We start from the raw sequence: 27,214 nt of genomic DNA, 5'->3' as shown, positions 1-27,214 counted from the left end.
TGGGTAAGCAAGCCTTTATTGGGGGGCGAAGGGCACTGAGGTGGGGGGCGCCCACCACTGGCCAGTCCAGGGTGTCGGTGGGAACACTGGAAGCCTCCCCCCTCCCCCCATCAGCGCTTCTTGGTCTTCACCAGCCCCTTGGCCACAAGGCTGCGGTAGAGCTCCTGCACGTAGGTGTAAACGCACTTGGCATCGGGCACCTTCAGCCTCACCATGTCGTCCACCTCCAGCAGCGGGGCGCAGTCGGCCCGCTCCCTGTGGCAGAGGCAGCTGTTGGGCGAGCACTGTGGGGCTGGGTGGAGGAGGGCAGCCGGGGGCCAGGCTGGGGGGCGAGGGTGGCACTCACTGTGCAGTGGTGAAGGCCAGGGTGAAGTTCTCGCGGCGGTTGTGGGGCGCCAGGCTGGCGTAGTCAAAGGCGTCGGGGAAGAAGCTGTGGATGAGGGCACAGAAGGCCAGGCCCGTGCCCCAGCTCCCCGAAAAGTTCTGGATGTCGACGTGCTGTCATCGGGGTGTGCATGTGGGGGGGGGGAACACGTGGGGATGTCAAGGCTGGGCTGGGCCCTGCGCCGCCCCCCGCCCCGGCCCCACGCCACCCGCCTACCTCGTAGCTGCGGGTCCTGGCACGGCACCACTCCAGCAGCATGGCCTTCACCGTGTTGGCACCCCCTGTGCGCTTCAGGTGGGGGGCAGGGCCTGTGGCTGCCCTGGGGCGGCGGCGCCGTGGGGCCAGGCGCTGCGGGACCCGTGACCCTCCCCACCAGCCCACTGCTCCCCTAATATCCCCATTGGCCCATGGCTCCCCCCGTCCCACCACATTGGCTCCCTTCTCCCCCTCTGGCCCTCCCCAGGGGCTCCTCATTGGCCCACAGTCCCTCTGCACCCCCCCCCCATTGGCTCATTCCCCCCCCCAGGGGCTCCCCGTTGGCCCATGCTCCCCCATTATCTCCCAAATGGCCTATGGCTCCCCCATACCTCTCCCCATTGGCCCATAGCCCCCCCCACATAGCTCCCCATTGGCCTGTTCCGCCCCCCAGTGATTCCCCATTGGCCAACTGTTGCCCCCAGGTGACCCTCCATTGGCCCAGTGCTCCCCCCCAGTCACCTCCCCATTGGCCAGTGTTGCCCCCCAGTGGCTCCCTGGTGGTGCCTTGTGCCTTCCTTTGGCTCCCTGCTGGCCCCCACGCTGCCGCCCACATTCTGCACCCCTCACCCTCCAAACTTCTCCAGGATGGCGCTGCGCCCCTGCGCTCGGGTGCCTCCTGGCACCCGCGGCCCGGCCCGGTGCCCTGGTGCCACCTCAGCTGCCCTCCTGTGGGCACAGAGCCGGCATGGGGTGAGGGGTGCAGGAGGGCCGCCTGGGGGTACTGGGGCCATAGCCGGCAGGTATGGCTAGGGGGTGCTTGCCGTGGGGTACTGGCCATGGGGTGCCAGCCATAGGGCTGTGGGGTGCCAGCCATGGGAGATGGAACCAGGAGGCACAGGCTGTGGGGCGAGAGCCATGGGGTGTCAGCTGTGGGGCACAGGTCATGGGGTGCCAGCCAAGGGGTGGCAGCCATTAGGCATAGGTCATGGGGTGGCAGCTGTGGGGCTTGAGGGTGCTAGCCCTGGGGGCAGCAAGAGCCAGGCATGGGGAAAGGTCATGGGCCAAGACACTATGGGGCAGGAGGCAGGGCTGTGGGGTGCCCATGGGGCTGGGGCTGCACTCACCTCGAGCCCGCGATGGTGCCAGCTGTGGGAAGAGCAGAGGAGTCAGGGGGTGCCATGGAGCAGCCTAGTGTGGGAGGCACCCAAACCCACACCTGGGGTACCTGCAGGGGGTGCCTGGGGTGATGGGGCAGCTCTAGGGGACCCCTCCGTGGTGGGACAGGGGTCCCGGGCAGGCGGCATGGGGCAGCTCTAGGAGATCTCCGAGACACAGGGCACCCATGGGGGATCCCTAGGGGGGATGAGAGCCCCAGGTAGGCGGGAGAGGGCACCCATAGAGGATCCCTAGGGGGGGGGATGAGAGCCCTGGGGAGCAGGAGAGGGCACCCGTAGGGGATCCCTAGGGGGGGATGAGAGCCCCAGGTAGGCGGGAGAGGGCACCCATAGAGGATCCCTAGGGGGGGGATGAGAGCCCTGGGGAGCAGGAGAGGGCACCCGTAGGGGATCCCTAGGGGGGATGAGAGCCCTGGGGAGCAGGAGAGGGCACCCGTAGGGGATCCCTAGGGGGGATGAGAGCCCTGGGGAGCAGGAGAGGGCACCCGTAGGGGATCCCTAGGGGGGATGAGAGCCCTGGGGAGCAGGAGAGGGCACCCGTAGGGGATCCCTAGGGGGGGATGAGAGCCCTGGGGAGCAGGAGAGGGCACCCGTAGGGGATCCCTAGAGGGGATGAGAGCCCTGGGGAGCAGGAGAGGGCACCCGTAGGGGATCCCTAGGGGGGATGAGAGCCCCAGGCAGGCGGGAGAGGGCACCCGTAGGGGATCCCTAGGGGGGGATGAGAGCCCTGGGGAGCAGGAGAGGGCACCCGTAGGGGATCCCTAGGGTGGGGTGAGAGCCCTGGGGAGCAGGAGAGGGCACCCATAGAGGATCCCTAGAGGGGATGAGAGCCCTGGGGAGCAGGAGAGGGCACCCGTAGGGGATCCCTAGGGGGGATGAGAGCCCCAGGCAGGCGGGAGAGGGCATCTGTAGGGGATCCCTAGGGGGGATGAGAGCCCTGGGGAGCAGGAGAGGGCACCCATAGGGGATCCCTAGGGGGGATGGGGCAGCAATGGGGAATCCCAGGGGGCCAAGGGGATCCTACAGGGTACCCGGGGTCCCTGCATCCAAGGAGCTGGGATGCCCTCCCCGTTCAGCCCGGCCCTTACCAGTGCGGGCTGCAGGAGCCACCGGCGCCGTTGGGGATGTGGGAGACGTGGGGGACACGGGGCTCGTGGGGGACACGGGGGAGGTGGGGCTGGCGGGCCCCCCCGTGGGCGAGCCGGGGGGGAACTCGGGCCAGAGCTCGTCGTCCTCGTCCTGCAGCCATGCGGGCTCCTGCCGGGCCTGGGGGCGCAGCGAGGGCCGCTGTCCCCACAGCATGGCACCACACGGACCCCCAGCCCCCCAGCGCGGCCCCGCCACCCCCCAGCGCCCACCCTGCCACTCCCTGGCCCTGCTGGCACCTGCTGGCCTGCGCGGGTCTCCACCACCTGCCCGGGCACCGGCGCACTGGCCTGCTCCGCCAGCACTGCTGCGCCCTCACCCGCCCCCCCAGCGCCCTGCGCTGCCCCCACCCCGGCCTCCCCACTCGCCCTGGCCTCCGCCTCGCAGCCCACAGCCTCCGCTGCCTCGGCCTTGGCATCACTCCCAGCATCCTCTGCTTCCGTGGCCTCACTCCCAGCGTCCTTTGCTGCCTCGGCCTTGGCATCACTCCCTGCATCTTTTGCTGCCGCGGCCTTGGCTTCGCCCCTGGCAGCCTCTACTGCCTTGGCCTTTCCCTCATTCCCAGCATCTTTTGCTCCCTTGGAGTCACTCCCATCATCCTTTGTTGCTGCAGCCTTGGCACCATTCCCAGCAGCCTCCACTGCCTCTGCCGTAGCCTCCTTGTCAACAGCCTCTACTACCCTTGCCTTGCCCTCACTCCCAGCATCCTCTGCTGCCCCTGTCTTGCCTTCTCTCCCAGAATCCTCTGCTGCCTTGCCCTCACTCCCAGCATCCTCTGCGGCCCCTGTCTTGCCCTCTCTCCCAGCACCCTCGGCTGCCCCGCCGCTGGACGCCCCCCCAGCAGTGCCCGCCTCCCGTCCCTCGCCCCCCCCGGCAGCAGGTGGCCCCCCGGCAGCCCCTGCCCCAGCAGGGCCCCCGGGCAGCGCCGTGGGGCAGGCGGGCGGCTGTGGGGCAGCAGGCGGCTGGGCAGCTCCCTCGGGTTCCATATCGGCGACGGCGGTGCTGGGGACACAGGCAGCCATGACGGGGGGCAGAGCGAGACAGACAGCCCCCCACCCCCCACGCACCCCCCACATGCTGCTCCCTGGCAGACCACCACGCCACGGCCCCGAGACCCACACCCCCACACCCCCACAACAGCCCACGGCCCCATGCCATGCCCCACTGTGGTACCTGCCCCAAAGACCTCAGCGCCAAACCCCCGGTGGCCCCTGCCCCACAGCCCCACCCCATGCTCCCTGGCAGCCCCCAACCCTAGCCCCATATAGAGCCCCAAAGCACCTCCTGCCCCACAGTCCCTGACCCTAACCCCCCCGGTGGCCCCTGCCCCACAGCCCCTAGCCCTATGCAGCCCTTGCCCCACAGTCTCCTGCCCTGCACAATGCCCCCAGCAGCCCCTGCCCCCCAGCTCCGGCCCCATGCAGTGCCCCACTGCAGCACGGTCCCCAGCCCTGACCCCCACAGCAGCCCCTGCCCCAGGGCTCCCAGCCCCATGCCCCTCTGGTGGCTGTGTCCCCCAGCCCAATACGGTGCCGTACAGTGGCCCCCACCCCAAAGTCTCCAGCACCAAACTCCACCGTGGCCCTTGGCCCCACACGGTACCTCACAGCAGTTCTTGGCTCCACAGCCCATGGCTCCACACCCCCAGGGCAGCCCCTGCCCCATGGCCCCCAGCCCCATGGCAGCTCTTCAGCCTCTGGCCCCCAAGGGAGCCCCCAGCCCCCCCCCCCCCCGGCGCTCCACGGCGGCCCCCTGCCCCGCTCACCGGTGCTGGTGCCGCGGGCGGCCCCACTCACTGCCTATTTTTACCCAGAGGAACAGGTGCCCCTTTCGTTCAGCCCGGGGAGGGGGGGGCGGGCTGGGGGCCCGCGGGGCCAGGCACGGGGACAGGACGGGGCGCCCGGCCCCACGGCGACACGTGTGCCTCGGGGTGCACGCGGACCTGGCGGGGGGACACGCGTGCGGACGAGGACAGGGAGGGGGCACGCAGGGTGCACGAGTGCGGGGACGAGGGGACGGGCGCAGAGAAGCGCAGGCAGCCAAGGGGACGCTGGGGACGTGTGGGGGCCCGGGGGCGCGGGCAGCGAGGGGGTACAAGGGCACACAGGCATGGACGTGCACGGACGCCGCTGGGGACGCAGACTCGGAGGACACGGGCAGGGGACACGCGCGGACACCCCAGGACATGGGGACGAGGGGGGCGCGGGGGGGCCGCGGGGGGGGGGCGCGGGGGGGCACGGATTCCCCCAGACAGGGCTACAGGAACAGAGGGTACGGGGGGACAGGGACCCCCCGACAGGGCCCCGGGGACGGGGGGACACGAGTGTGGCACAAGGGGCCGCGGGGACGGGAGCCCCCCCGCAGCCACCGCCCCCCCGCCCTGCGCCAGGGGTGGGCCCTGCGGCGGGGGGCGGGGCCAGCCGCGGGGGGCGGGGCGGCACACGGCCAATCCCGCCCGCCGCTGCTCTGGCTCCTCCTCCTCGCGGGCAAAGGGCTGGCAAAGCGAGCGTCCTCTCCATTCGCTGCCCTCGCCCCCTCTCTATCACCGCCCCGCAAGGCCCCGTCCCCTCCTCCCGGTCGCCCTATCAGGGCTGGGGTCGAGCCCCTGCCCTCTCCCCGCCAGGCGCCTATTGGCTCCGCGGGGAGGCGGGGCGGCTCCGTGCCGGGAGGCGGAAGCGCTGACCCCCACGTGGTTCCGGGCGGGAGCCGCCGCGGGGTGCCCGTGCCCGTGCCCGTGCCCGTGCCCGTGCCCGTGCCCGGTCGGCGCCATGGACCCGGTGCGGGCCCAGCAGCTGGCGGCCGAGCTGGAGGTGGACATGATGGCTGACATGTACAACCGGTGAGGCCGAGCGCGTCGCGGCGGTGGGCACTGCGTGGCGTTGGGGGGGCTGGGGGCACGGGATGGTGCCCAGGGCTGGGGGGCACAGGGCGTGCCCAGGGCTGAGGGGCGTTGGGGGGTGCTGGGGACGACGGGGTGGTGCCCAGGGCAGGGGGCGGGGGGGGGGGTTCTGGGGAGCACGGGGTGATGCCCGGAGCTGGGGGACACTGAGGAGTGCTTGGGGCCACGGGGGATGCCCAGGGCAGGGAGCACTGGTGGAGGGTGCTGGGGAGCACGGGGTCGTGTCTAGAGCAGGGGGCATTGGGGAGTGTTAGGGAGCACAGGGGGTGCCCAGGGCAGGGGGCGGTGCCCAGAGCTGGGGGACGTTGGGGGGTGCTGGGGGGCACTGACGATGCCCAGGGCAGGTAGCACTGGGGGGGTGCTGGGGAGCATGGGGTGGTGTCTAGAGCAGGGGGCATTGGTGAGTGTTAGGGAGCAACGAGGTGGCGCCCAGGGCAGGGGGCATTGGGGAGCGTTGGGGGCATGGGGTGGTGCCCAGGGCAGGGAGCACTGGGAGGCACTGGGGAGCATGGGGGTTGCCCAGGACGGGAGGCATTAGGGGATGCTGGGGCAGCATGTGGCTGGCTCAGTGGGGCGTCCGGCTGACCGGTGCCATGCAGGATGACCCACGCGTGCCACCGCAAGTGTGTGCCCCCCCACTACAAGGACGCGGAGCTGTCCAAGGGCGAGAGCGTGTGCCTGGACCGCTGCGTGGCCAAGTACCTTGACGTCCACGAGCGGATGGGCAAGAAGCTGACGGAGCTGTCGCTGCAGGACGAGGAACTCCTCAAGCGCATGCAGCAGGGCGCTGGCACTGCCTGAGCTGCGGCACCCACCCCACCGGCGTCCCCTCCCCATTAAAGCCCAGGGCTTAGCAGCCACCCTGCCGCCTCGGCCCTTCTTGCAGGGGGAGCTTCGGTAGGGCTGAGCCATGCTGGTGCTGCCCCGTGTGGCACCAGTGGGTGCAGTGACGGGTCTGGCGTGGGGCTGAGGGGGACACTGTGTCAGAGGGGTGCAGCCCCTGCCCTGCTCTGCCCCTCAGGGTTGTGCCCTCCCTGGCTGTCTCCTGCCACCCTGTGCTGTGTGCTCACAGGGTGCACCCCTAAATGCCCCCCCACCCGCCGCTGGGCCTGGCCCTTGTAATCCCTGGGATTAGGCCTGAGTCTGGTAATCCCCCGGAGGGTGGGCTCAGGGTGCTGTCTGAGCCGGCCCCGGGGAGGCGGGCACTGCCTGTCCCTGCCTGCCTGCTGGCCCCGGGACACCCGCAGTGACAGCCAGAGGGAAAAACACCTACGGACGCCTGTGGGGGCAGTCGCAGGGTTGGCTGGAAAGAGACACTGCCTAGGGACATCTGCACAGAAGCAGCCCAGAGGTGCACGTGAGCGCACACACACACATGCACACAAGCACACCTGGAACACCTGGGCAGGGACACCCACAGGGACAGCTGGAGAGAAACAGCCCAGGCACACCTACAGAGATGCACCAGAGACACACTGGTCAGCCCAAGGACAGCCAGAGAGAGACAGCCCAGGGATACCTGCACAGGGACACCCCAAAAGCACACACACACACGTGCCCAAGGACAGCCAGAGAGAGACAGCCCAGGGATACCTGCACAGGGACACCCCAGACACAGACACACACGCACGCACGCACGCACGCACGCAGCCATCCCAAAGGCAGAGCTGCACTCGTGGACACAACCACTCAGCCAGGGACAGACACGGGCATGGCCAGAGGGCAAGCGACACCCGCTCGGGGCCGTGCAGGAGGCGGGCGGTGTGCGTGTGCGCACGCTCCTGCCAGCCTGCACCAGGGCTCCTCCAGGCCTGCCGGGGAGGCGGCTCAGGGTGTACGCGCACATACTGCATCTCCACGCGCTTCGCACTGCGCTACACCCCAGCACCTGCACGCTGTGCGAACACCCCGTCGGGTGCACACTCGTTCCCGAAGGGCTGGGGCCGGGTGGGTGCCGCCGGCCCTGCGCACGCAGCGTGGGTGTTGCGAGGCGGGCTGGCTGCGGTTGCGTTGCCGCACCACGCTGCGCGGCGACACTCGCGCGCACGGCCTGGCAGGCGCTGCTGGCGCTGGCGCAGCGTGCTGTGCCAGCCTTGCAGTGGGTGCGCACAGCGATACGCGTTGGCCTGTGTGCATCACTCTGTGTGTGTGCGCGCGCGCGCGTGCGTGCACACTGCGGTGCATTGTACGCGCAGCGCGCTGCCGCTTGTGCCAGCACGGGCAGCGCGACGCAGGGTACGCACCCCGGCGCGCGGGGCAGCGCTGCGCGTGCGCACACCGTTGCGTGCGTGCCAGGCGGTGTGCAATGCCGCGCGTGTGCGGCTGTGCGCCCTGCAGACGCCCAGGAATAGCAGCGGTGCCGGGGGACATCAATATTTCACGAGGAGAAAGACGTGACCTGGAAAGTCTCCGGCAGCGCCAGGCCTGCCCGCCTGGCCCCCATCCTGCCGCCCGCCGCCAGCCGAGGCCCCGCTCTCCCAAAATAAGACCATTTTTAATAAATAATTTCCGACCTTTTGGTTCCTCTCGGGGGGGGGGGTTGCTTAGGAGAGGAGGGGGCCCAGGGCCCCCCACGGTGGGGCAGCCTCCTGCTGTGGCCAGGGGGGGTCGGAGTCCTGGGGGCCCCCCCTGCCCCACACGTGCCCCAAGGGCCCCCACAGTTCCCGGTGGGGCGGGGAGGTCTGGCGTCCCCCTGGGGTGAGGGGCTCAGAGCTGCGGCAGCAGCAGGGGCAGCAGCAGGGGCAGGAGGGCAGCGGGACGGGGGCCGGCGGGGGCGGGCGAGGGCAGCGGGGCGCAGGGGGCCCCCGGGCAGCGCCCGGCCGCCTCGGGAGGCGTGCGGCCTTCGGCCCCGTAGCCCCCCCAGTAGTCGCTGGGGTGCGGCCGGGCCTGGGGGCCGCGCAGGTCGTGGGGAGGCAGGTCGCGGTAGAAAGCGGAGGGCGGCGCAGCGGGCAGGGTGCCGGGGCGCCCCGGGGCCGCCCCGGGGGGGCCCCCATCCTCGGCGGCGGCGCCATCGCCCGCCTCCTCCTCCTCCTCGTCCTCGTCGTTGGCGCGGGGCGGGGGGCAGCCGTCGAAGTCGGCGGGGCGCAGGTGCCGCAGGTCGGTGCCGCGGCGGCGCGGGGGGCTGGCGCAGAGCACGGGCGAGCTGGAGACGCGGGTGCGGCGGAACCAGGCCCAGAGCGGGCGCGCGCGGCAGTCGCAGGCCCAGGGGTTGGCGTTGAGGCGGAGGAACTGGAGGGCGGGCAGGGCGGCCAGCGGGTCCCCCGGCAGCGCCGCCAGGCTGTTGTTGAACAGGTAGAGGATGGTGAGGCGGGCCAGGCCGCGGAAGGCGCGCCGGTGCACCACGGCCAGGCGGTTGGCGTGCAGCAGCAGGCGGTCCAGGCTCGCCAGCCCGCGGAAGACGCCCTCCGACAGCGCCCGCACCCGGTTCCCGTGGAGGAAGAGGTGGCTCAGGTTGGCCAGGTCGGCAAAGAGGTCGTCCTGCGCGGCAGTGCGGCGACGGCGCGGCCCCGGCGGGGAGAGACGGCACGGTGGGCACGGGCGGCCGGCGGCCCTGCCCCCTGCGCCCGGGGCCTCCTCCGCATCCCTGCCCCACGGGCCCCTACATCCCTGCCCTTGCCCCTCCAGCATGCCTGGCCCATGCGCCCTGCCCCACCAGCGTCCTCCTGGTACCCTGCCCCACCGGCATCCCCCCGGGCACCTTATCTTTGTGCCACAGGCACCCCCCTGCCACCTTGTCCTTGCCCCACAAGCATCCCTTTCACCCTACCCCATGGTCATGCCCCAGGCACCTTGTCCTTGCCCCACAAGCATCCCTTGACACCCTGCCCCATGGGCATCCCTCTGGCATCCCACCCTTGCCCCACAGCCGTCCCCGTGCCCCCCATCCCACAGGCATCCCCTGCCACCCAGGCCAGAGGCTCCCTTACAGCTCACCACCCTGCCCCACCGGCAGGGCACCCCGTGCTCCCCGGGCATCGCCGGCACCGCCACCCCACGGGCATCCCCGGCCCAGCAGTGGCGCCCCGGGCCATGCCCACACCTGGAGGTAGAGCAGCCCATTCTCCTGCAGGTACAGGTACTGGAGGCTGTGGAGGCCACGGAAGATGGCGCTGGGCAGGCTGGCCAGCTGGCACCGGTAGAGGTGCAGGGCCTGGAGGCGCCGGAGGCCGTGGAAGGTGTCGGGCGCCAGGGCCCGTAGGTGGGGGTTGTCGCCCAGGTCGAGCTCCTCGAGGGCAGGCAGGTGGCGGAAGGTGCCCGGCTGGATGGAGGAGATGTTGTTGGAGTAGAGCCAGAGGGTGACGGTGCTGGGCCCGAAGGTGCCGGCCCGCAGCGCCCTGATGACGTTGTTCTGCAGGAAGAGGCGGCGGGCACCGGGCGGCAGCCCCGCGGGCACCGCGGAGAAGTTGTTGGCCTGGCAGCTGACGGTGGGCGGCGAGACGTAGCAGGTGCAGAGAGCGGGGCAGGTGGGTGCCCCACCGGGCACCCACGCCAGCACTGCCAGGAGCAGGGCCGCCAGGCGCCGGCCTGCGGGCACAGGGGGGGCATCAGCTCGGGGGCACAGCCACCAGGCCCCGACTGTTCCCCGGCCGCTGCCCCAAACACCTCATCACAGGGCAGGGACCCTGAGGAGTTGGCACCCCAGGGAGCCCCCCAGGGTACTGGTGCCCCATGGGGCTGGGCACCCCAAGGAGCCTCCCAGGGCACTGATGCCCCATGGGGCTGGGCACCCCAACAGGTCCCCCAGGGCATGGACCACCCTGTGGAGCTGCACACTTCAAGGAGCCCCCCAGGGCCAAGAACACCCTATAGGGCTCAGCACCCTGAGGAGACCTCTGGAGCCAAGAACACCCTATAGTGCTGGCCACCCCAAGGACTCTCCTGTGGCACTGACCGTCCTGTGGGACTGGGCACCCCAAGGAGCTCCCCGGGGCCAAGCACACCCTATAGGGAGCGTTCCAAGGCACTGACCTCCCACCCACACGGGCCGTGCACCCAAGGGAGCCTCCCTGGGCTGTGCCCACCTCAGAGCGCCGAGCACCCCCAGGGACCCGCCAGGGTGCCGACTGCCCCGTAGGGCCGCGCTCCCCCGGGGGGAAGGGTCCGCCCCCCTCTCCTCCCCCCCGCGGCGGGGCCGGCCCACGTGCGCGCGTGCCGCGGGCCACGTGCGGGGCGGCGGCGCGCGTGGGCGCGGGCTGACGCGCTCGCCGGTGACACGCGCCGCCGCCGCCGTTCCTGTTGTTCGCACCGCCGCCTCCGGCCCCCCCGCCCCCACCCCCGCCGCGAGCGCGCGTGGGGCGGGGAGGGAAGGGGAAAGCGGCGGCGGGGGGGGAGGCCGCGCCCTGCCCCGCTGCTGCAACCCGAGCGCCTCATCCATAATTCAGCCCGGCGGCCTGGCCCGGCGCCCGCGGAGCGGGGGAAGGCTCCGGGCTCCCATCCCCCGCGGCGGGCGGGCGCGGGGGGGGGGGGGGGGGGGGCCGCCGGTAGCGCGGCGGGGGGCGAGGAGGCGGCGGCGCGGCCGCTGGCGCCGCCCCCCTCCCCCGGCGCCCCGTGCCGGCGGCGCCCCCCCGCGCCCCCCTCCCGCGCCCCATCTGTCACTCCCCCTCGCCGCGGGCTGACTCAGTTTAGGCGCTGAAGTCACCGGCTCCCGGGCCCGCTCCTTGTGCCAACCGGCCCCCTTCCCTCCCCTCTCCTCCGCGTCCCCCCCCCCCCCCCCGCCCGCTGCCGCCGCCGTCCCGCGCCGCGCCCGCAGCGGCCTCGCCGGCTCCGCCCCTCCCCCCGTCGCCCCCCAGCTTGGGCTTTGCGCCCCGCGGCGGCCCCGGACACCCCGCGCAAGCCCACAGCGCGGGCTGCGCCCCCGGAGACTGCGCCGGGCTCCCTCCGCCCAGGCCGGGCACCCCGGGGTGGCCCCGGGCAGCCCGCAGCACCCAACCCCCTGACGGGGCGCTCTGCGGTGCCACCGGGCACCCCGCGCAAGCGGCCCCCCTCAGCCCAGTCGGGCTCCCCCGCCCCAGGCTGTGCGCCCCGGGACGGCACCGGGCACCCCGGGGCTCCGCTGCCCCAGGCTGTGCGCCCCGGGGAGGCACCGGGCACCCCGAGGCTTCCCTGCCCCAGGCTGTGCGCCCCGGGGAGGCACCGCGCACCCCGGGGCTCCGCTGCCCCAGGCTGTGCGCCCCGGGGAGGCACCGGGTCCCCATGGTGCCGGAGCACCGGTGCCCCCGGGCTCCCCAAGCCCACGCCGTGCGTCCGAGGTGTCCCCGGGCACCCGACGGGTCCCAGGCCGCCCCAGCGCAGGCTGCTCCGCGGGGACCCCGCACTCCGCCCCGCCGTGGCCCCGGGCACCGGGGCACGGCGGCCCCGGCGCGGCCCGCGCCTACCTTGGGGCAGGTCCCGAGCCGTCCGGGGCAGCATGGCGGGGGCGGGCGGGCGCTGCCCGCCGGGGCCGGGGCCGCGACGGGCGCTCAGGCGCTGCCCGCTGCTCGGGCGCTCATGGCCGGTGCCGGGGGGCTGCGCGCCCCGTTACCCCCCGCTGCGCCGCCGCGAGCAGCCGCCGTCGCCGCCGCGGGGCATGGCACGGCACGGCTCGGCACGGCACGGGTGGGCACAGCACGGCACGGGTGGGCACGGCACGGCTTGGCGCTGCCCGCGGCTCCCGGAGGGTCTGAGCCCTGCCCGGCGCCGCGCCTTATCCCGGGGCGGCCGCGCTCCGCCCCCCGCCGCCGGCCCCGCCGCTTAACCCTTCCCGGGCCGCGCCGGGCCGTCCCGCCGCGCTTCCCCACGGGGGGTGGGGGGAGCCGGGACCGCGTCGCAGAGAGCCCACGCGGGACACGGCGCCCACCGGGGCTCTCCGAGAGTGCGGGGACGCGCGGCGGGTGCCCCCTGGGGACTCAATGTGCGATGCTCACGGGGCACACGGGACTGACCAGAGAGTTCCCACACGAGACACGGAAACCCACGGAGGTTGACCAGTGGCGACACACGACTCATGGGGTGATACTCATAGGGAAACGGGAGTCACTGAGGGGGTGCCCACAGATGATACGGGACCCCTGCTGGTTGCCCATTAAGGACATGGGACACACCCAGAACTACCCACTGGAGAGGCAGAGATCCGCCTGTGGGGCTACGAACCTGCAGTATGGGGGGGCCCACGAGGTAGGGGTGCCCACTCGTGATCTGGGGACTCGCACAGGAGCATGGGGCATGAGAACTACCCACACGGCTACAGGGAAGCACTGGAGGAGCTGCCACGGGGAAGCATGAGTGGGTCCCCCTGGGGGCTGTGACGCAGGGACAGCACCCGCGGCGGGGCATCCCACACGCGACTGCAGCACCACGGGGCAGGGCGGGGCAGGCAGCGGGCCCACGGGGCGCTGTCCATGGTGCTGGCTGCCTGGCCCCACCCGGGCCGGCGGTGTGTCCCGCGTGGGTGCGGGGCTGTGGCGCCCGCGGGCGGCGGCAGCGCGGGCCGGGGGGGCTGCGCGGGTCTGTGCCAGGCTGCGGCGGCACAATCTGGCAGCCGGTTTGTTTGCGGTGCTGCCTCCGGCGCAGCTCCCGGTGAGCGAAATATCACAAGCTGGAGAGACAGACGCCGGCGGGGAGCGGTGGGCGTCGCGGGCGGCACCGGGCTGACTCAGGGGCTGCCATCCGCTTGCTGCCCCACCACTGTCCCCCTGGACTGCCGGCGTCTCCAGCACTGCCCGTGCAGCGCCCCAGGCCCTCTGCACCTTGCGTCAAATTGCATCCACTCAGTGCCGCCCTCCTGCAGGTCTCCTCCAGCCTATACATCTATGAGTCTCAGCACCCTGGGCCTGGCACCAGGCAGGTGTCAGGCCACCACCCCTAATGCTCAGTGCTTTGCCCACTTGGGTGCCAGCTGGAGAGGGGCCCCTGCTCCATGTACGGTATCTGGAGAGAGGCTGGGCAGGGGGACATACAGTCCCTGACGGGGACAGACAGAGGGAAGGGATGGGATGGACATGATGGGGCAGAGCCAGGTGGCAGGGTGGACATGGGTGGGTTGATTGTCGGGAGGATGGCCGGGTGGAGAAGCAAATGGAGGAGGACAGCTGGCTAAGCATGGAGACAGATGTGTGGATGTGTTGGTGCACAGAAGGATGAGCAGGTGGAAAGGGTGGATGGGTGAATAGGAAGGTGGAGGAACTGGGGGTGGTGGGTGAGGGCACCTGGAGAGGGACATGGGGACAGGGGCTCCCCCCATGGATGGATGGGAGAAGGACAGCAGGAGGGTGGACAGAGGATGTGCAGGTGGTTGGATGGAGGGGGAGGATGGATGGAGGGCTAGACACGAAGGATGAATGGGTGAGAGAACGGATGGGTTGTGATTGGAGGGGGACAGATGGATGGATAGATGGATGGGCAGATGGATGGGTGGATGGGTGAACCGATGAATGGCTGGATGGAGGAGTGGGGATGGCTCCATGGCTGGATGAATGGACGGGTGAACGGATGAATGGAGAGTGGATGGATAGGAAGTGGGCGGACGGGAGGACGGACGGGTGGGCAGAGGAGCCGCCGGGTGCATGGGGAGCGGCAGGGCCGGGTGGGCGGATGGACAGGGGCTGTGGGGCAGCTGAGGGGAGGGTGTGCAGAAGGGAGGCTGTTGGAGCAGGGCTGCCAAAGCCAGGGCAGCAGAACTGGGGCCCGGGGCCCGGCGAGGTTCTGGCGGAAGGCAGAGGTGTGGGGCAAAGAGAGTGGCACTGGCCCCCGCCGGCGGGGCGGCACCGGGGTGGCAGCGGGGGTGGCACACGAGCGGGTGGCCCCGCCGGGGCTGGCACCGCGCTGGCACCCCGGAGGCGCAGCCGGGGCCCTGCGCGCCCCCCGCCGCGCGAGGGGCGGGTCCCCGCCGCCCCGCCTCCGCCGCGAAGGACGGCGCGGGCGCGGGCGCGGCCGGGCTGGCGGTGAGTGGGCTCCCCGCGCCGAGCCGCGCCGAGCCGCGCCGAGCCGCGCCGGCGGTGCTCCGTCCCGCGGCGCCGAGCCGCGTCGCGGCACGCCGCTGCCGCTCGCATCGCCGCGGGGCCGGGCTGAACCGAGCCGCGCCGGGCCGGAGCCGAGCCTACCCCATCGCTGCCGGGTGGTGGTGTGTGTGTGGGGGGGGGGGGGCTTGAAGCCGCCGCGAGCGGGTCGGACTGGGCCGGGCCCTGGGGCCGTTTGGGGCTGGGGGAGCCGGGCCGCGCCGTGCGGGCGGGGGGCGCGGGCGGAGCCGCCGCCGGGCCCGGGGAGGCGGGCGCTGAGCCCCGGCCTGGCCCCAGCCCCGCGCCCGGAGCGGCGCAGCCACGGCCGCGGGCGGCGGGCTCTGCCCGCCGGGGGGCTGCGGTCTGGGGGGCCGTGACTGAGGGGTGGGGGAAAGAGACGTGGAGCTGTTTTGCAGGGCCACCCGGGGACTGGGATATAGGGTGATCTGGGGGCGGATGTATAGAGTGACTTGGGGGCGGGGATATAGGATGAACTGGGGGCGGGGATACAGGGTGACCAGGGGGTTGGGATATAGGGTGACCTGGGGGCAGGGATATAGGATGAACTGGGGGCGGGGATATAGGATGACCAAGAGGCAGGGATATATACTGCTTAGGATAGCCAAGGAGCTGGTATATAGGATGGTCAGGATACTGGAATACAGTGTGACCAGGGAGCTGGGGTATAGGGAGACGCATGGGCTAGGATATGGGATGGCCTGTAAGCTGGGTTATAGGGTGACTGGGAGGCTTGGATATAGGATGATCAGGGGAGTGGGATATAGGGTGACCCAAGGGCAGGGTATAGGGTGGCCAGGGGGCTGTGGCAGGCTGGGCTGTTGGGCTGTGTCAGGGAGTGGCTGTAGCATGCTGGGCCACGGGGCTGCATTCTGGGGCTGGGACAAGCTGGGCCATGACACTATGACCTTCGTGCCATCCTAACCCTGGTGCAGGCAGCCACAGCTGCGATGGAGCCAAACACCGCTTCCCTGCAGGGTGTCCCTTTACCTGGGAATTTGGGTGTGTAGCCACAGTGCTGCCATGCCCTCCCCCTCGGCTCCTGCTGCGGCTTCCTCCTTCTCCTCACTGCCCCAGTGCAACTGCCATGCCCAGCTTTGCTGTGAGCCACCCAAGCATGTCGAAACAGGGCTGCGCCACATCCGCAGCGGCGCCTGGGCTGTGCCCTGCGGGGCAGGGTTAGGCCTGGCACGGTTACTCCCAGCCCCATGCTCGTTGCCCTGCTGGGATGTGGGACTGACCCCTATACGGCCGCCAAGCAGGGCCGAGGTGACAGGGTCACCACAGATGCCTCAGTCCCATGTGGCTTGGGGCAGGCTCTGGGGGAACGGGAGGTGGGCACGACAGCATCTGTGGGCACATGCGTGTGTGTCCCCCTCCCTGCCCTCAACCATGTCTGTGCACATGGATGTGCAAGGGCAAAGTCCCCCTCTCAGGGTCTGAGCCTCGCTCACCTGCCCCATGTGCTGCATCAGCACTTTTGCCGCTGCTGCCTGAGGCCATGGGGCTGTGCAGAGGCCCAGCTCCCAGCTGCCCTCGCGTCCCTCCCCAAGGGCGCCCAAGTCGCGCTCAGCAGCAGAGGAGGGAGGGCACAAAGTTCCCCTGCATGTTGTGCAACGGGATTGCTGGGGCGAGGAGGGGACCTTCTTGCCCACCTCCCCCCAAGCCCAACCCCGTAGCAGACATTGGAGAATCCCCATGGTTCACCCCCGTGGGAGCACGTGGGTTGTTCTCAAGGGTGACAGATCTGCGAGGTGCCTCCCACCCCAGGGAAATGGCTATGCTGTCATTCAAATTAATAATTAAAATCAACAGGCCTGCAGAAGCCAGAGTGAGTCCTGCCCCATGCCCTCCTCCCTGCCTGGGTCCCTTCTGGGGGCAGGGGGTAGACCCTCTGGTCCCAGGGTTGTCCCTGCCCTGTCCCATGCCCCCAGCTCATCCGCTCCAGGAGTACCAGCGTGCAGCCCACGAGGGAGGGGGCTGCGCTGCCTCTCCGTGCCATGTGCCGAGCTGGCAAGGCCTCAGCCCTAGCACCCGTGGCACTGCCCCCCGGGCCTCCCACGGCCTCATGGGGAGCCATGTCCCGGGCGGCATGGGGCAGGGAGGAGCCAGCATGGGGGACATGGCACTGCAGGCAGATGGCACTGCAGGCAGGTGTCGCCAGATGCTGGGGGGGGGGGAGGGGGACACCGCCGCCATGGGGCACCCTGCGCCTGCCGGGGCACCCAGGCCCCTCGGCTTCACTGTGAAGGTGGCTAAAGATAGCGCAGCTCCGGATAAATATGCAGCAGCATCTGGCCCTGATGCCCGGGTTAATCTTTAGCCGCTTGACCGGCCAGGCTGTGTTTGTCCTCCCGGCCCCGCTGGTAATGAGGCTTCATTAGCAGCCATTAAAGGGCGCACGTGAGTGGGGCGGGCGGGGGGCACCGGGGCTGTGCTGGGCGCCGGGCAGCGTGCCGCGGGCTGATAAGGGGGCCGGGGCGGGAGGAGCACCCGTCGGGGACGCCTGCGGTGCGCTGGGGAGATTAGCGGCCGGGCGTGGGCGGCGGTGGCGGCAGTGGCGGCAGTGGCGGCGGGGACACGCACCGCCAGTGAACAACGCGTGCAAGCTCCACGGCGGGCCAGGTGGGTGCAGGCGCATGGGGCGGGTGGCCGGTGACATGCGTGGGTGGCGTGCAGGGCACGGGGCCAGCCGGAGGGGAATCAAGGCTGGGAGTGCGGCGGGGTGCAGGGGCTCCCAGGGGCTGCAAACCACGAGCGTCTCCGGCGCGCCCCCCGTGCCCTTCCGGTGAAAGCCCGGTGCACAGAAAGCCGCCGTGGGGGTGACGCTGGGCTGTCCTGCAGGTGCGGCCAGGGTCCTGCAAGCCGGTGGCATGGCAGCGGGGGGCGCCGGGCTGCCCAAGCGCCTGGCCACCCTGCTGTCGGGGCTGCTGGAGTGCGGCGCCTTCTGCGGCATCATCTTCGGCTGGGCCTCCCTCGTCTACGTGCTCAAGAAGCTGGGCTACTTCGAGGAGCTGTGCGTGCCCACCGCCAGCCCCAGCCCCAACAGCACGCTGCTGCCCGGTAGGGTGCCCCCCACCCGGGCGCTCCCCACGCTCTGTGTCCCACGGTCCCTTTGGTCCTGCTGTCCTAATGCCTCTGTCCCTCTGCCTTGGTGGCCTGTGATGCCCTATGTCCCTGCTGTCCCAGTGGCCTGTGATGTCCCATGTCCCTGTTGTCCTGGACCTGTGTCCCCACTGTCCTGGCAGCCTGTGATACCCCATGTCTTTGCTGTCCCAGACCTGTGTCCCCACTGTTCCAGTGGCCTGTGATGCCCTATGCCCCTGCTGTCTCTGTGCCTTGTGTCTCCAGTGTCCTCAGTGTCCCCCTGCCCCGCTGACCACTGCCTTGCAGACTGCACAGGGCAGGATGAGCAGTTCTCCCTCATCTTCACCATTGGCTCCTTCATGAACAACTTCATGACCTTCCCCATGGGCTACATCTTCGACCGCTTCGGCACCACTGTGGCCCGCCTGATCGCCATGTGAGTGGGCTGGGAACCGGGGCTGCTCACAGGTGCCTGGCTGGGTGCTGAGGGCCCCTTATCAGGGTGCTGATGGGGCCAGGCGCCATTACTGAGGCTGGGGGCCTTATCAGGGTGCACAGGAGGGGTGGGACGAGCATGCCAGCCCAGAGCCTTGGTGCTGCAGCAGGGAGGTTGTCCATGTCCCTCACTGCAGCCTGTCCTAGCACAAATGTCCCAGTGTTCCCTAGGGCCCTGGCATGTCTGGGACACATGAGGGTGCCAGGGCCAACCCATGCTCAGCACCTCTCGTGCCCCACGGACCCATCATGCTCTTAGGGCTCTCTGATGTCCTCAAGGCTCCCCTAACCTAAGGGTCCCCAATGTCCCCAGGGTCCCACACACATCCCATGCCCATAGGGTGCTATTGGGGTGCGGGGTGCTAAGTGGGTGCCAATCTGAGAGAAACATCAGTGGGGCAGGCCAGATGCAGTGGCTCCCACACTTCACCACTGCCCATGCGTCACCGCTGTCTGTCTTGCAGCTCCTTCTATACCACTGGCACCCTGCTCGTCGCCTTCTCCACACCAGGTGAGACTCCCATGGGTGCCTCCCACTTGTCCCTGCCCTGCAGGGCCCTATGGTGCCTCTCAACCCTGGGGCCCCCCACTGACCACTGAGTCCCTAGGCTCCGCTGTGCTGCTCTTCCCGGCCATGTCACTGCTGTCGGTGGGCGGTATCCTCCTCATCCTCACCAACATGCAGGTGAGGGGCGCAGTCAGTTCTACCCCCCACTCCCACCACCTGGCACCAGGGCACTCATGCAGGGGTCTTGCTGCACCAGGTGGGCAACCTCTTTGGGAAGTACCGCTCCATCATCATCACGCTCTACAACGGGGCCTTTGACTCCTCTTCAGCCATCTTCCTCATCATCAAGGTGGGCATGAGTGGGCTGGCAAGGGACACAGCTGGGGACCCAGTTGGGGTCATGGCTGGGGACATGAATTGTGGCATAGGTGGATGATATGGCTGGTGGCATGGGGACACAGCTGGGGGGCACGGCTGGTGACATGGCTAGGGACACGTCTGGGCGCAAGCCTGGGGTCAAGGTTGGGGGACATGGACTGGGGACACATCTGGGGGCATCGCTAGGGACATGGCTGGAGCCACAGCTGGAGGCTTGGCCGAGAACATGGGGGCACCGGGGTGGCAGCAGGGGTGGGACATGGATTGGGACACAGCCGGGGGCAAGGCCGGAGGCTGAGGCGGGCAGGGCTGTGCTGCATGGGCGCAGGTGCAGTGATGGTGGCCCACCTCAGCCCTGTGTGTCCCCAGGTGCTGTATGAGCGCGGGCTGTCCTTGCGGGACATGTTCCTCTTCATGGCGGGCTGCAGCGCCTGGCACCTGCTGCGCACCCTCTTCCTCATGCCCCGGAGGAGCATCCCCTATCCGCTACCCCTTGCCTACAACTATGGGTAAGGGGCCTGTCCCCGTGGGGGTGCTGGCACCGCGGTGGGCGAGGGGCCCGTGCTGGTGGCGCTGCTGGCCAGGTGCTGGGGCGCGGTGCCCGCCCCCGTGTCGGTGCGGTGACAGCGTGCGGTGCCGGCAGGCTGCAGTGCGAGTGGCCGTCCCAGTCATACCGCACGCGCGAGGAGAAGCGGCTCCCGGGGGACGGCGGCCCCAAGGACGCCCCGCTGGAGGCTGGCGTGGAGCCCCCTGCGCCCCGCGCCCCGAAAGGTGCTGGGGGCGGGGCCGGAGGCGGGGATCGGCTCGGCGCAGGGGCGTGGCCCTGAAGAGGGGCGGGGCTAGGCCGGGGGGGCGGAGGTGGGGCCTTGGGGGCGTGTCCAAGGAAAGGGCGGGCGAGTCCTCAGAGGGGGCGTGCCCCTAGCGGGGGGCGGGGCCAGAGAGTGGGCGTGCTGCGGCGGCAGCAGGGTCGGTGGGGCCTGTCAGGGCGGGTAGGCGTGGCTATGTAAATAGAGCGCGGGCAGCTCCCGGGAGTGGGCGTGGCCATGCAAATAGAACGGGGGCACGTTGCGGGGGGGCGGGCGTCGCTGTGGAGCGGGGAGCTGTGGGCGTGTCCCTGCGGGTGGGCGTGGCCACGGAGGCAGCCGTGGACAGGAGATGGATGCCGGTGTCTGCCGGCCGACCGGGGGGCGTGGCCTCAGCGGCCGGGGCGTGTCCGGGGGCGTGTCCACCTGTGAGCCCCGCCCCCTGCAGGTGGCCCTGCCGGGGTGTCCTTCAGGGCCTGTGTGTGCTCGAGGCTCTTTGCCTGGCACGTGGTTTGGCTCTCCACCATGCAGCTGCGCCACTACCTCTTCATCGGCACCCTCAACCCGCTGCTGGACCACCTGGCTCACAACGACTCCGGCCTGGGTATGGCGGGGTGCGTGTGGCGGGCAGGCGCCCGCCTGCGCGGGGCGGGGGGGAGGGGGCCGCGTGCCCCACGGCAGTACGCGCCCTGACCGTGCTTCCTGCAGTGAGTACCTACACCAACGCCTTCGCCTTCACCCAGCTCTGCGGGGTGCTCTGTGCCCCCTGGAATGGCCTCATCCTCGACCGCCACAAGCGGGGCAAGGCCCCCCGTGCTGAAGGTAAGTACCCCCCGCAGACGGGTGCCCGCGGTGCTGCACGCTGGGGCGCCCACGGTGCCCTGAGCCTGCTGTGCCCGCAGGAGCCGCGGCGAAGCTGGCTGACCTGCAGGCATCCGTGCTGTCGCTGGTGGTGACGGTGACCCAGTGCCTGCTGTTCTCCATCTGCGCTGCCGTGCCGGTGCTGCCCGTGCAGTTTGCCACCTTCGCTCTGCAGGTGCTCAGCCGCTCCTTCCTCTACGGGGGCAACGCCGCCTTCCTGGCCATCGCGTGAGTCCCAGGGGTGTGACGACAGGGGGGCGTGGGGTGGCCGCAGGGGGCGGTGACGGTGACACTGTGTGGCAGGTTCCCCCCCCAGCACTTCGGGAAGCTCTACGGACTGGCCATGGCCTTGTCGGCGCTCGTGGCCCTGCTGCAGTACCCCTGCTTCGCCCTGGTGCAGGGGCCGCTCCAGGGGAACCCCTTCTACGTGAGTGCCTGGCCCCACGGCGGGAGGGGGTGCTGCCCCATGGTGGGAGGAGTGGCACCCCATGGCAGGATGAGGGCCACCCCATGGCGGGAGAGCTGCGGCCCCACTGCGGGAGGGGGGGCTTCCCCATGGTGGGAAGGGGGTGCTGCCCCACGGTGGGAGAGATCCTGCCCCATGGTGGGATGGGGTTGGTGTCCCATGGCGAGATGGAGGTGCTGCCCCATGTTGGGAAGGGTGCTGCCCCATGGTGGGATGGGGATTGCCCCACAGCGGGAGGGGGTGCTGCTCCACAGTGGGAGGAATGGTGACCCACAGCAGGATGAAGGCTGCCTCATGGTGGGAGAGCTGCAGCCCCACTGCAGAAGCGGGGGGGGGGGGGGCTTCCCCATGGTGGGAAGGGGGTGCTGCCCCACAGTGGGAGAGATCCTGCCCCAATGGTGGGATGGGGTTGGTGTCTCATGGCGGGATGGAGGTGCTGCCCCATGGTGGGAAGGGTGCTGCCCCATGGTGGGAGAGGTCCTACCCCATGGCGGGAGGGGGGTCTTGCCCCATGATGGGATGGGGGTGGTGCCTCACAGTGGGTAGGGGTGCTGCCCCATGGTGTGTGTCTGTGGGGGGATACTGCATGGGGGGCTGAGTGTGCTGCTCCTTGGTTGCATGGGGGGTCCTGCCCTGTGGCGAGAGAAGGGTCCTGCCCCATGGTGGGGGGGGGGTCCTCCCCACAGCAGGAGGGTGTCCCTGTGCCCTTGCACTGGAGCCCTGCCCCACTGCAGGCTTTGCTGGGGGGCAGCAGCAGGGCTGCCCCTGGCCCTAAGCGGCAGCTTGGGGGGGACACTTGTGGGCCTGACGGGGCCTGCCGTGCCCCCCAGGTGAATGTGGGGCTCATCGCCGTGGTGCTGCTGGCCTTCGGCAGCCCCCTGACCGTGGCCCACGAGTGCCGGCGGCGAGCGCGGGAGCTGCGTGCCGCGGAGGGTACCCCACTGGCAGCCCCCCTGGGTGCTGGGACCCCCCAGGAGGCACCGGGCTGAGCCGCTGGCGCCCCCACACACACACGCCACGCCGCCTTCCCCACTGGACGTCCGGGCTGTGGGGCAGGGCGGGGAGAATAAATGCTGACGTAGCGGATGCCCGCTTGCTCCTTCGCTCGCCTGCTGCTGCTGGGGATTCTCTGGGGTCTTGTAAGGGGCTGTGCTCCCCATGGCTGCCCGTGGCAGGGGGCAGCCACTGCCCCCATCCCCTCCAGCACGCACGGACCCATACGGCCTGGGGTAGCTGGGGTTTATTGGGCTCTGGGGGGCCCCACAGGGCCGCGAGGTGCCAGCGCGGGGTTCCTCAGTACTGGCAGATGAAGGGGCGCAGGCAGAAGCAGGGGCTGCTGCGCCAGAGCCCATCTGCAGGCAGAGCAGAAGGTCAATGCCCCAGCACCACTGTGACCCCCCCAGTTCTCCCAGTGCCTGCTGTTCCCCCTCCCCAGTGCCTGCCATGACCCCTGCTGCCCAAGCAGCACCCACTCTGTGCCCCCTACTGCTCCCAGTGTCTGCTGTTCCTCCTCCCTGGTGTCCACCCACTGCCCCCCAGTGCCCACCTTTTGCTCCCTGATCCTCCCAGTTGCCCACTGTGCCCCCCCAGTGTGCCCTCCTGTTGCCTCCCCAGTGCTCTCAGTGCCTACCCACTGTCCTGCAATGCCCCCAATGCCTGCTGTGTCCCCTCCCAGTGCCCACCTTGTGCTACCCAGTCCTCCCAGTGCCCGCCCAGTGACGCCAGTGCCCCAGTGGCCCCTGCCCGTGCCCTCCCTGTGCAGCGCCGGGCCTCACCGCGAGGACTGAGGGTGGTACAGGTGGTGAAGAGGTGGCAGGGCTGTGTGGGTGCCCAGTTAGCGTAGTTCCAGGGACTGGCGTCCTCCCAGCATGTGCCCCAGCTCCCCTCCTGTGGGCAGCACCGTGTCACCCCACGCCCGCCCCCCAGCCCCCCGGCGCCCCGTGCCCGGCCTTACCGCCCAGCGGGTGACGGCGCCAATCCAGAGCGCCCGGTGGGTGTGGGTGCGCGCCAGGGCCCGCAGCTCCTCGTTGACGGGAGCGCTGTGCACCGAGGCCAGCTGTCCTCCGTACGCCTCCCGGCACAGCGCCTGCGGGCACAGCGCACGGCTCGCCACCCCACGGCCCGCCCGCCCGCCTCCGCCCCCTGCCCACCCGCCCCTCACCTGGGCACGCGAGTAGCTCTGCCACTTGGTCACCACGGCGTAGCGGAGCTTGCTGCCGGCGGCGGCCCCGGCGCTGGCCCAGCCCAGCAGGGCCAGGCCCAGGAGCACGTGGGGTGGCATGGCGGCGGTGCTGGGCACGGCCGGGCAATGCTGGGCACGGCGCCGGGCACCGCTGCCCCGCGCCCTGCCCTGCTGCCCCCAGTGCCCCTCTGCCATCCTCGTCACCCCCATGTCCCCAGATCCCCCGTGTCCCCAGTGCCCGCCTGCAACCCCCAGGTCACCTCCATACCCTTGACCCTCCCCCAGGGCTGCCTCATGTCCCTCTGCCCTCCCCAAGGCCACCCCACCTGCCCTGTGGCCCTCTGCCATCCCTGGGGTCACCCTGAAAGCCTTTGATGCCCTGGGGCCACCCCATGCCCCTCTCCCCTCTCCAGGACCACCCCCCACGACTCTCAGTGCCCCTTGTGCCACCCCCATGTCCCCTGCCACCACCCCTGTGCCACCACGTCCCCCCCACACCAGCAGCACCCCAGATCCACCCACGCCACCCTCAAGAGCACGTGGGCCACCCTGACCCCCAGTACAGGCAGGACTGCTAGGGGCCAGGCCCACCCTGCTATCCCTGTGCCCGTGCCCGTGCCCGTGCCCGTCCCTCACCTGGGGGCTGTGGGGCTCTGCCCACAGGGGCCCTTATAGCGGGTGCCAGTGCCACGCAGCCCTGCCGCAGGCTTGCGCCACCCGCTGACCCAGCCCCACGGCAGCCACCCCCAGCTGCAGCGGGGAGGGGGCTGGGAGGGGGCTCTGGGCCCCCGTCCCCCACGGCCATGGCACCGGCCTGGGGTGCACTTGGGCACCAGGGGTGCTGGGTCTGGCAGCGCTGGGCACACAAGTGGGCACTGGGGATGATGCTCCCATGGCGGCAGGTCCTTGGGAGGAAGCTGCTGGTGCCTGGCCGCTCGCTGGGCGCAGAGCTCTAGGCTATGGGGCGGGTGCCAGGGCCGGGGGGGTGCCAGGGCGTGGGTGCCATTGGCCCCAGTGGGCGATAGGATCTGTGGGCTGCGGGCCAACGGCCGGCCCTGGCCGTTAGTGGGGAAATGGCCTCGGGCAACGGCTGCCCCGAGGCGGGAGATGGTATCTGACGCTGGTGCCCACAGCACCCTGCGCCCCCTGGCCTGCCGCTTCCCCTCCACAGCCCGACTGCGCCCCCCATGCTGTGGTCCCCCATGTACCCGGCGCTGCCCACCTGCCCGGCACTGCCAGACTTGGCACCCCGTGGGGCCCCCAGCCGCGTGTGCACCCCGGGCCGGTGCCATGGCCATGGGGGATGGGGGCCCTGCCCCTCCCTTGTCCTCTCCCACCCCCTCCCCTCACTGCAGTTGGCTGGTGGCCACCATGGGGTGGGCTGGCAGATGGCGCAAGCCTGTGGCAGGGCCACGTGGCACCGGCACCCGCTATAAGGGCTCCCGTGAGCAGAACCCCACAGCCCCAGATGAGGGACAAGGACAGGTATGGGGCAGGGAGAGGAATGGGGAGAGGGATGGGGACGGGGACAGTAGGGTGGGCCTGGCCCCTGGCAGCCCTGCCTGGGTTGGCAGTAGTGGTCAGGGTGGCTTCCAGGGTGGCATGGGTGGGTCTGGGCTGCTGCTGGTATGAGGGGAACGTGGTGGCACGGTGGCAGTGGCAGGTGACATGAAGTGACCCTGGGGATGGCAGAGGGACATGGGGGAGATGAGGGACATGGGGGTGACCCTGGGGATGGCGGAGGGGTGCTGGGGCATGGAGTGGTCCAGGGGGCAGGAGGGACACGATGGTCACCCTCAGGATGGCATAAGGGCGTAAGTGACACGGGATGATACTGGGGACAGCAGGAACATAGGGGTGACCCTGTTGGTGGCAGAGGGACCTGGGGTGTCCCTGGGGGTACGTGTGCTGTGGGGTGAACAAAGGAATGGCAGAGGGGCCCTGGGAGTCGGGGTGACCCTATAGGTGGGTGTGGCCCAGGCTGGTCCCCATGTGTGCCCCCATGTCCCCAGCAGTGCCACCATGCCACCCTACCTGCTTCTCGCCCTGGCTCTGCTGGGCTCTGCCAGCGCCCGCCACCTTGGTGAGTACCCACGCCAGCCGCCGCCATGCCATGGGGAGCCCCATGGCTGGCCCTGCACCCTGCTGGACACCAAGGCCCCATCGTGGGCCAGCAGCCCAGAGTGACGCCCTGCACCCACAGCTGCCCTTGAGGCACCCAAGCTGGGCAGCTCTGCCCTAGAGGCTGTGGCTGAGGTGTCGCCGGTGGCCCTGGAGGACAACTCTGAGTGCCCACGGGACAACGAGACAGTGCGGCTGAGCCTGCCGGGGGCCCTGGGAGGCACCACCTACCGCTACGTCATCGTGAAGCAGCGCAGGAACTTTCACGGAGCCCAGGTGGGGACGTGGGGATGGGGGGGGAGGCGTGGAGGGGACACCGAGTTGGGGCGCCCCCACTGACCTGCTGGCCCCACTCTGCAGAAATTTTGCTACCAGTGCTACCGCGGGCGCTTGGCCTCCATCCACAGCTACAACAGCAACGCCTGCCTGTGGCGCAAGGCCCGCTCCCGGACCAACCGCGGGCAGGTCTGGATTGGGGCTGTCACCAGACCCTTGGTAAGGACCCCCCCCCTTGCACCCGGCACCCCCGGCTGGCACCTGGAACCCGTCCCGTGCCCGTCCCTGAGGGTCCCAGCCCTGCCATGCTGTCCCTGCGGCCACTTCGGCGTGCACCAGCCCTGCCCCACCGTCCCCATGCCCACCCCGGGTGCCCCCAGCCTGGCGCCCAGCGGTGGCCCGAGTGACACCTGGGGCGCAGGGCAGGAACGTGTTCTGCGAATGGGTCGACCACCAGCTGTGGAACTTCGCGCACTGGCTCCGAGGCTACCCCTTGCACTCGGGCACCTTCTGCACCTCCCTCTGCACCGCAAGTCAGTGGGGCCGGGGGCCGGGGGCCGGGGGGCCGGGGCCGATCCAGGCGCCTGTGCCCCTGAGGGGACAGGGCTGGGGACGGGGGGTGCTGCGGCTGGGGTGGGGCCTCGTACCTGGGGTCAGGGGCCTGCAGCCTGGAGGTCTGGGGGTGGCCCCTGGGGGTTTGGGGTCTGCAATTGGGGGTCCGGGGGCTGCAACCTGGGAGTTTGGCATCTGCAACTCAGGGGGTCTGGGGTCTTGGAGGTTGGGGTCTGCAACCTAGGGGTCCAGAGTCTACAACCTGGGACTTTGGGGTCTTCAGCTTGGGGGTCTGGAGGCTGCAACCTGGGGCTTTGGAGTCTACAACTTGGGGGTCTGGAGGCTGCAGCCTGGGGGTCTGGGGTCTACAGCTTGGGAGGTTGGGGGCTGCAGCTTGGGTGTCTGGGGACGGCAACCTGCTGGGCTGGGGCTGTCCCCAAGGGGCTGCAGGGGGCTGCGGGGGGCTGCGGGGGGTGGGGGGCCGGGGCGGCGCTGACCCCCGTCCCCCCCCAGATGGGCGCTGGAGGAGCGTGCGCTGCAGCAGGAGGCTGCCCTTCATCTGCGAGTACTGAGGGGCTCAGCCCCACGGCCCAGGCAGGGGGCCTCCAGCCTGCCCCACAATGGGTGGCACCCTGCTCCCCACAGACCCCAATAAAGTGCCAGTGTTCAGCAGCCATGTCCATGTGGGACCC

The 27,214-nt window shown here is 70.6% G+C and overlaps 4 protein-coding genes across 14 annotated transcripts; 2 read left to right on the top strand and 2 right to left on the bottom strand.

Annotated features, from left to right (window-relative positions):
- Positions 1–26: 26 nt before the first annotated feature.
- Positions 27–3,737, bottom strand: SMTNL1 (smoothelin like 1; the record flags this gene model as incomplete). Its single annotated transcript, XM_062576378.1, has 7 exons — positions 27–255; positions 347–498; positions 602–704; positions 1,211–1,309; positions 1,708–1,729; positions 2,847–3,024; positions 3,144–3,737. Coding segments are annotated over 7 exons (1,293 nt in total), but the record flags the coding sequence as incomplete, so codon positions are not given.
- Positions 3,738–5,558: 1,821 nt separating this feature from the next.
- TIMM10 (translocase of inner mitochondrial membrane 10) lies at positions 5,559–6,663 on the top strand. The gene is made up of 2 exons (XM_062577111.1): positions 5,559–5,743; positions 6,403–6,663. Exons 1-2 carry the CDS (start codon positions 5,673–5,675, stop codon positions 6,602–6,604), a joined length of 273 nt encoding a protein of 90 aa, XP_062433095.1. The 5' UTR covers positions 5,559–5,672; the 3' UTR covers positions 6,605–6,663.
- A 1,846-nt stretch (positions 6,664–8,509) lies between these two features.
- RTN4RL2 (reticulon 4 receptor like 2) lies at positions 8,510–12,211 on the bottom strand. The gene is made up of 3 exons (XM_062576377.1): positions 12,178–12,211; positions 9,843–10,327; positions 8,510–9,280 (listed from the first exon to the last, which is right to left on the bottom strand). Exons 1-3 carry the CDS (start codon positions 12,209–12,211, stop codon positions 8,510–8,512), a joined length of 1,290 nt encoding a protein of 429 aa, XP_062432361.1.
- A 2,479-nt stretch (positions 12,212–14,690) lies between these two features.
- On the top strand, positions 14,691–27,186 carry SLC43A3 (solute carrier family 43 member 3). 11 transcript variants are annotated; one of them, XM_062577356.1, is made up of 17 exons: positions 14,691–14,721; positions 17,638–17,856; positions 18,145–18,316; positions 18,840–18,886; positions 18,984–19,060; positions 19,140–19,232; positions 19,631–19,770; positions 19,905–20,032; positions 20,513–20,668; positions 20,773–20,886; positions 20,967–21,153; positions 21,242–21,352; positions 25,589–25,656; positions 25,777–25,970; positions 26,055–26,189; positions 26,397–26,503; positions 27,036–27,186. In XM_062577356.1, exons 2-17 carry the CDS (start codon positions 17,667–17,669, stop codon positions 27,175–27,177), a joined length of 2,061 nt encoding a protein of 686 aa, XP_062433340.1. In that variant the 5' UTR covers positions 14,691–14,721; positions 17,638–17,666; the 3' UTR covers positions 27,178–27,186. The 11 variants fall into 11 exon arrangements, with proteins under 11 accessions (XP_062433340.1, XP_062433341.1, XP_062433339.1 ...); XM_062577357.1 differs by having other exon boundaries at positions 26,392–26,503; XM_062577355.1 differs by having other exon boundaries at positions 18,187–18,316; positions 26,055–26,503.
- The last annotated feature ends 28 nt before the right edge of the window (positions 27,187–27,214 follow it).

Source organism: Rhea pennata, chromosome 5, assembly GCF_028389875.1.
Source record: "Rhea pennata isolate bPtePen1 chromosome 5, bPtePen1.pri, whole genome shotgun sequence".
Taxonomy (NCBI): domain Eukaryota; kingdom Metazoa; phylum Chordata; class Aves; order Rheiformes; family Rheidae; genus Rhea; species Rhea pennata.
This window is presented reverse-complemented; position numbering and strand designations above follow the sequence as displayed.